Here is an 8,557-nt window from a genome sequence, read left to right on the forward strand (position 1 = left end):
TTCTATCAAGAAAAAAAAAAAAAAACAAACTAACAAAAAACCCCTCTTGTAGGTGACAAAGAAATATAAAGAGAATTTCAAACCTGTGTTCCCTTGGCAGTGTTGATGGGTAAATATCATAACTTCTTGGAGGTTTGCATTAGTTTGTGTTCAACAGCTCTCAAGACTTTTAGGCTGCATTAATCTCCATGACCTCCATAGAGACCCACAGGATATTCTCATATTTTCTCTTTTCTTACCATTCCTTTTTTTTTTCATTGACCAGATTTGAAGAATTGAGTTGTCATTTCAAGAGATTTCTATAGGCTTTGGGTGGAGTTAGACAAGTCTCAAAGAACCAAATCTGAAACTATTATTTCTCTGGAACACAAGCAAAGTATTCCTTGCATGGACACCATTTATCACACCAACACTTCAGTTTTATTGGTATCATTTATTCCAATTTTCACAAGTAAAATGTGTGATGCCAACAAAAATGCAATACTGCTATATTATTCTGTTTATGCTGTGACTTCTACCAAAGCAGTTCTATTAATGGTGAAGGAAACATTTCAGCATCTATCTCACTGATGCAATTCAGAGTGTGGAACACTGCAGTCAGTACTGAACTGTTGGGCTATTCTAGTTTTTGACAATTCTTTTATGCTGTATTCAATGAAAGTGATGTCAGATGTGGTAGTAGAATTCATTGCTGTGTGCTATGAGAGGACAAGTTGTGTTTCTCAGCTTGGAGACATCTAACGAGCATGTGATTGGATATTTATAAACATATTCTGCACTGGAAATAAAAAACCATGAATATTATTTTACTTTGAGGTTTTAGCCCAGTAGAGACTGGTGCAATTTAACAACAGTTTTGTTGCTCTGAAATCCAGAAGAATCTTGATTACATGAAATGTTTTGAAATGTAAAGGTTTTTACTATTATTACCAATTTGGTAAAGTATTCCTACCAATAGAATAATACTAATAATTTTAACTTCTATTCATTTTATACTTGGTTAGCTTCCCTCCTATGTTGTTGTATTTAATGTTATAACTACTCCATGGATGTAACATGTACAGTATTTGCTCCTTAACTCTGATACTGCCCTTTCAAAACCTACAAAAATATTAAGCAAACAGTATTAGACATAAAACAAAGAAATCTGTATTGTGACTATTTCTAAGTGGAACATACATAGTTCTCAAAATTTACTTGCAGTACTGACACTTAAATATTATTGAAATGGGATTATTGGTGTGAATTTGTAGTGTATGGAGGTAAAAGGAAGAATTATAATTGTTCTGAATACAATACAGGTAGATAAATAATTTAACTTTTTGTTTGATTGTTTGCATGCTTGCCATGTGGAAGAACCTGGAGGTGAGTGGTGGTTCATGTGAAGCCTGAAGCATAAACCCCTTCCTCAAAATTTATAACTAAATTATTTTATGAACATGTGCCTTTGAAAGGTGGTGAGGGCAAAGCTTTTTTAAAGGGTTTAAATTATTGTGTACAGAGTAGCTGTATTTTGCATTATATATAATTTTTGATGTATGGATCAAAATAGATACAATATTAACATTAGACAATGGTTTATTTTAAGAAGTGTCCATTTTAGAGGAAAAGTATTGATCTGGAGAGGGATGTAGCAGGATATTTTTATATGTAGAGTCTTTATTTTTATTATAAACATGTTACTATGAGGACAATCCTAGGTCTTCAAATTTTAATTAAAAGGTAAGAGGAAATTCTGCAAGGTCTTATGTAATCAGTTCCTAAATTAGCAAAGTAGTTAATAATCTCTTTCATACAGTATATATTAAACAGTTTTTCTCTGTGTCATGTAGTGTGTTGTTAGGTGTGAGGAAAGTGTTAATAGAGTGGTCATGTTTTTTTCTAGGTTTTTTTGGTCAGGCGGGTGGGAGGGGAGATTAGATTGTTTAGGGCTTGGTTTTTGCATTTTTTAGGTTGGCTATATATCAAAAAATGAAGTTTGGAAACCTAATATGAATTTGGGTTCAAGTCAGCAGGTACTTATGCCAAAAGCATTTTAAGTTCTGGATTCAGAAAAGCTTTTGGACAAAATGAGTTAATATCACTAATAAGATCCATGTATACACTACTAATTTTCCATTTGACTACCTAAAATCTGTTCTTGTTGCTTTCTGCAATATTTTACTCTACCACTCTCACACCTGAATACTTCGTATGAATCTAAACACAACAGGGTATTTGAAATTCAGTTCTTTAATCCTTTGCTGATGATACTATTCCACATAACATATAGGAAAAGGCAAGTATGCTGGCTCTAGAGCCCAGACATCCTGTCTGCCATGTGTCTGTCCTAACCACCTGGGCAGAGACTCAAAGATTATACAACTTCTCCTGCAAAATGAAACAGTCCCAACACACCAAATCTCTGTGTGGGTTTACACCCTGAAATCTGTTAGTCTCTTCAGCAAAACTGAGCTTGTCCAGACTTTTTTCCCCTCCCCACCCCCTTCCCCAAAACAGTGGAAGTTTGGGTTAAAGGGAAGATTTCATTCATCATATAGCACTCTTTTGGAGGGATATTTTTTTTAGATTTGCTAAAAAAAAGATAAAACCCACTTAGTTTGCTGCAAAAATTTTATTTGGTGAATTTTGGGAAACTAACTTTAAAATTAACTGTTCGTGTCACCGTGAACTCAGCTTATATTTAAAACCCTTTTTAGAACAAAACCTGTCTGAGGCAAAAATAATCTAGACAATTCCATCAAATTTTTAAATACTGACAAATACATGGGAGCAGCCTATTCTTACTTTATTAGGAACTTTTGAGTAAGGGAGGGAGTTTGTGCCAAATTGCATAACAGGAATCATTACTAAGTTGTGTGTACATGTCTAGTACTAGAACATTAACAGTGAATAAAACAGTGTGAACAAAGGTCAAATTCATTGTAAAGTTTCTCTCAACCATACATAAATCTATAACCACATACACAGACCTGGGGCTATCACGGATGCTCAAATACTAGTGAAGTTTTCCTGGTTTTGAATCAATTGAGGTAGGGTTAGCCAAAAAAGTTTTCTTCCAGATAATTTGTAAAATAAGTATCTCACAGTTGCGTGGTTTAAAAATGTTAAATCTCATCCCTTCCTTTGGAAAAGACATTAATAGCTTTTACCAGAAAACAATAATTCACTGGTTTTGGTGGAGTTCTTTTGGTTGCAATGACGAGTGAATGTCCAACTCATTAGTATTATAGAATCATAGAATCATAGAATGGTTAGGGTTGGAAGGGACCTGAAAGATCATCTAGTTCCAACCCCCCTGCCATGGGCAGGGACCCCTTCCACTAGACCAGGTTGCTCAGAGCCACATCCAGCCTGGCCTTGAACACTTCCAGGGGTGGGGCATCCACAACATCTCTGGGCAACCTGTTCGAGTGCCTCACCACCCTCTCCGGGAAGAATTTCTTCCTGACATCTAATCTAAACCTCCCTGATTTCAATTTATACCCATTACCCCTTGTCCTATCACTACAGGCCCTTGTAAAAAGTCCTCTCTCAGCACCCTTGTAGGCCCCCTTCAGATACTGGAAAGCTGCAATGAGGTCTCCTCGGAGCCTCCTCTTCTCCAGGCTGAACAAGCCCAGTTCTCGCAGCCTTTCGTCATAGGAGAGGTGCTCCAGCCCTCTGATCATCTTCGTGGCCCTCCTCTGGACTCGCTCCAAGTGGTCAATATCCTTCTGATATTGAGGGCTCCACAGCTGGATGCAGCACTCCAGGTGGGGTCTCACCAGAGCAGAGTAGAGGGGCAGAATCCCCTCCCTCGACCTGCTAGCCACACCTCTCCGGATACAGCCCAAATAAATTCAGCCCCATGATAAATTCATTATCATGAATTTTCTTCAGTAAATGGATTTATCTGAAAGTCAGCAAAAGACATGATTTATGCACACTAAAAACTTGTCAAAGTGAGATGATGAGTTATTTCCTGTTAATGACAGCCTATCCTCATCCAGCATTTTATGACCGGGCACAATTTTGTCATATGAGACTTTAAATGCTGTTTTAGTAAACAAATAAAAAAAGGTGTTAAAAAAAAAAGTTGAGGAATGTTCTTTTTGAAGGGGTAGCCCAGCAACATAACTGCCACTGGCAATGAAACCCCACTTTTATGTCTCTCAACCCAACAGCTGGGATTGTCTGAAAGCTGTGAGGTCAAATGTCTAGGAATTATGAATCCAGAGGTTCTGGATTACAACTACTTCACTCTTCCTGCAAATGGTCATCAGATTTGCCTGCTGTATAGTGGTACTCTTAAAAGGTATAAGAAGGGTGTGATGTGCATGTTTTCTGGGCTGGTATAAGAAAAATATTTCTATTCTTGTCCCGTATACATAGCCTACAAAATTAGGCTGTGACCACTTGAAGAGTCAACATTAGCAGAAGTTACTAAGCTGGTTAGAGGCCTTTGTGCTCTGTAGCTGCTGGGGTTTGTTTGTTTGTTTGTTTTTTCCTAGTTAACTTCTATCAGGCAAGGAAACTAAGGCACAAAGAGGTCATTTAAGGTCAGAAGAAATTTATAGAAAAGTCAGGACAGGAACCAGAGCTTTTAACTCTAACCCTGTGCTTTAACTAGAGGCCTCTGTGTCTTCCATAATTATTTTTTTTTGTTATTCCCTGCATTGGCAAAAGACTGCAGGATCTTGAATTTGTATTGGTTTGTTACATGCTTGTGTCATTTCCAGCACAAAATCTGTTATATTTTTTTATCCAGAAGGCAATCAAAATACAGCACTGTAGAAACAATGCAGAAATGTACAGCACGTGTCCCACTGAAATAAATATTATCACAATCAAGGTTTTAATGTATTTTCTTTAGTACTTTAGGTTTGGTTTATATTGAAATGTTTATAGACATTTAGAGATCTCGAAGACTAGTATTTTTAGGTAGAATAATTGTTATCCAGATTTTAAAATAAAAAAGGGAATCCAGTTGGGGGTGGTGCTATGTTTTGATAATCTTTTCCAGGTAAAATATGCAGATAAAAGTTCTTAGTCTCACTACTATTTTATTTTTCATTGTCACTGTGACAGTTGGAGATCTGTAGTTCCATTTAAAACCATAATTCTGGGACAAATAACTTTTTTCCCCTCTCCATTTAAAGACAGTAGTTAAGTGAAGGAATGCTTAGAAATTCATTAGGATTCTCATCAGTTATTCCAAAGTAGAAAATTGAAGAAGATGCTACTAAATTGAAGTATTGCTGTTTCATTTTTTAAAATATAAATGAATAACATAGTAAAAATTTAGAAAGTAGATTATTTCTGGTTCCATGCCCAAAAGAGAGGGTGTAGAATTCAGTACAAAGGTGAAGGAGTAGTTTCGTATGCTCACTTTTGAATGTCCTCAGTTCTGGGAAGCTCTGACTGTACACTTACACAATAACTGTACATTCCCGGACCATTCCTTTGTAAGACTGAGATGCTGTAGACAGTGAATAATAAAGCTAGGAAGGAATTGACATTTCTCAAAATGTGTTTGCAATACTGAGGCCAATTGCATTTAGGCACGCTTTTAAAATGTGAGTTTAGATCTGTATCATTATCTATCCTAATGTGGAGATCTCAAATTTTGACGGTAGGGCAGAGGAGGGCCAGAGGAGGATGTGAAAAAGACAACATAAATGCCAGCAGTCAGCATCCTGCTCACAGGTTGTTTTGGCCTTTTGTGAAGAGACACAATCTGCACACCGTAAGGACAGAAATACTTTTTAATGAGAATGGATGGGAAGGGCAAGCATGAGAACTTTCATTGACCTTCTAATGGAATGTATATAATAGAGGCATAAGTACATATTTTTTTTTGAATCAGAAACTTTGACAATCAAAATGGATTTTCAAGTTTTATGTGCTAGACATTAAAGATGATAGGATTTAATGCTCAGTCATAATAAATACATTGTAATTTGGGATCAAGCTGGCTTTATTTATTCACATAATCTATTAATTTACTTTTGGATGGATAATTTGGAAAATGGAACAGTTACCACTGTTTTCTTTTTAACTCTACTTTCTTTTCATGAATTCATGAAAGATAAATATTTTTTTAATATACATACAGCTTTAAAAATCTGTATCTTCTTTTCAAATTTAGAGCTGAAATCTACTGTCCTAGAAACAGAGAAACAATGCATAGAGGATGGTCAGCGGGTACAGGTAAGATTCTAACAGAAGTTTTTTATCTATGATTTAGTAAAAAGTCTGGAAATGCAGTACTTCATGCATTTTTTTAAAATAACTTCATGTACTGAATATTCTGAATGCAAACATTCATAATTTTCTCTTTGATTCTATATTTTTATTTTAAATTACTTATCTGCTCCATAGTGTATATAGGTATAGAGATTCAAGATTCCTTCTTGCCTGAGGTGACTTGTAATATATTATTGTTCACTCAGATGTAAGTTAACGCTTGTTTCTGGAGGTTTGGTGACATTACTAAGAAATAGCTGTAAAAGATATGGTTATATTAGCTAATCTACAAATTTCCATGTGAATTATCAGTGGTAGAGGTTTTGGGATTTTTTTATTTCTCCACTGAAACTTCCAGGTAGTAGGTGAACATATGTAGGGTGCCATACTGGACTTCAAAAGGAGATATGTAATACTGATACAGTGGAGACATAGTCTGGGTTGGACTTTTTCAACATAAACACAGACTATATCTTTCTTAGCTTGCCATAATTCATGTTAATTCTTTTTTTAAATTTTGCACAGTTTAATAGAGTTGAGAAAATTCAAATTTTGATTCCTCAAAAGGCTAGTTTATTTTCTGTGAAAACTCTCTGAGTAGAGATACCAGACTTATCTTACTAGTGAATAAGACTATTCAATTGTTCTGGGAGTCATGAAGAGGAAGGTAAAGTTCTGGTTTCCTTAAGTCTTGGTTTGGAACAAGGAGGAGCCAACAGCATTACATATTTTTTTTTTTTACTTCCTTTCTTTCTTTGTGGGGTTTGTTTTTGGTGGGGGATTTTTTGTTTGGTTTTGGTGGGTTTTTGGTTAATGACTGGATGGTTCAAGCATTACTGCATTGAGCAGCATTTCTGAAAATGCTTTACCTAAAAGAAGCTGATTCTTTTGCTATGAGAATGAAGTTTAACCAGCAGCACTAGAGCACTGTTTGATTGCTTGAACAAATAATATTTACTTCAGGTTGGGGTGTGTGTGTGTGTTTTTGTTGTTTTTTATAGCTAGCCTATTATATTGTCCAACTACTGAATTGCATTTGCTAGTATTGTTAGCGATCCCCATCCCTCTTGTCCAGTGTTGAATTCTTATGACGGTAACGTGAACTTCTTCCATTCATCAATCAAGAGCAGAAAAAAAAAAATGTTTTGAATTCATTATCAGCTCACTTGCAGAAAATAATCTCAAGTTTTTGGTATATTAATTCATCATCCTGTTTTATTTTGAACATCAAGGTGGTAGTTATTTAGTTTGAGGAACTCTGTGTAGATAAAAAGTGTTCAAACTATTTCTGTACAGTCCCAAACAGTTGAGTGTATTCTACTTACCTATCAATATCTATCTATATCAATCTATAAAAACATCTAGAAAGTAGAATGGTCACATTACTATTTTTTGTTTTGTTTGTAGAGAAATCCTTTACTGAAATCAGTTCATTCTTGGTGTTGTACTTTTTTAAAGTAATGAAATACTATGAAATGTTTCAATTAAAGATCTAGACTCTTTTATTCTTTGTCTAACTCATCCATAGCTTTTCTTTCTGAAGAAAGCAAGCATTGACTGTAGTTAGCCAAGTAGGTGATTTTTCCTCTTTTCTTTCAGTTCATGACAAAGGAGAGAGCCCTAGTGTAAAATTTGAAACTGATCAACTGAGTCTACCTACAGGCTTCTTCCCTGGGAAAAGACATTTCCCATGTGCTATTAAAATAATTGAAGATGTCAATATTGACACAGAAACAAACTCAAATGTAACATGATGCTGATAATTATCTCACTTAGGATGAACAGGTGACTAAAAGATTCAGAACACAAGTAACCCCCACACAGAGCCTAGGTTCTACATTTTCTTGCCACTGGAAGGTGCTTTTTCTATATATCCTCTTCATTTCCTTACCTTTACAAAGTTAGAGATAACCTTCACGTTTTGCAGCATAATTTCCTAAAATTTTTAAGACTGCTCTTTTGAATCCAAATTAGCTAACTTCTAAAAATTACAATTAAAAACATTGCCTGGGGGTGTGCTTGCTTTTAGTGCAGGAGTCAGTAAGCAGAGTAAACATTAGAAAAATTGTTAGCCATTTCAAAACTTGGCTTTGAAACACCAAGGAGGGGAGGAGAAGTATCTGCTTAGTCTTCCCAGTGTGAGCAGAGAAAGCTTTGTTAGTCTTAACTCCTTTAGTGAAGGTAGAAGAGAAAAATGTAATGTCCTAATTTAGATACTTCAGCTTCAAACCTGATGTCTGGATTTGACAGCTGTACTCTTGTTCAACAGCCAATTTCCTTTCTGTTTTACACCCCTAATCTTTTGTGGTACCCTTACAATTTTCCCTAC

General features: G+C 35.5%; 1 protein-coding gene across 1 annotated transcript in view; it reads left to right on the forward strand.

Moving 5' to 3' along the window:
* Positions 1-8,557, forward strand: part of FMN2 (formin 2) — a gene marked incomplete at its 3' end in the record, with an annotated part of 55,883 nt that overhangs the window by 33,274 nt on the left and 14,052 nt on the right. Inside the window, exon 4 of the mRNA XM_010161598.1 lies at positions 6,131-6,186. Within this exon, the coding sequence (XP_010159900.1) occupies positions 6,131-6,186 (56 nt within the window). The remainder of the gene's footprint in view (positions 1-6,130; positions 6,187-8,557) is intronic.

This window comes from Eurypyga helias, unplaced genomic scaffold (genome assembly GCF_000690775.1).
Source record: "Eurypyga helias isolate BGI_N326 unplaced genomic scaffold, ASM69077v1 scaffold14871, whole genome shotgun sequence".
Taxonomy (NCBI): Eukaryota; Metazoa; Chordata; class Aves; order Eurypygiformes; family Eurypygidae; genus Eurypyga; species Eurypyga helias.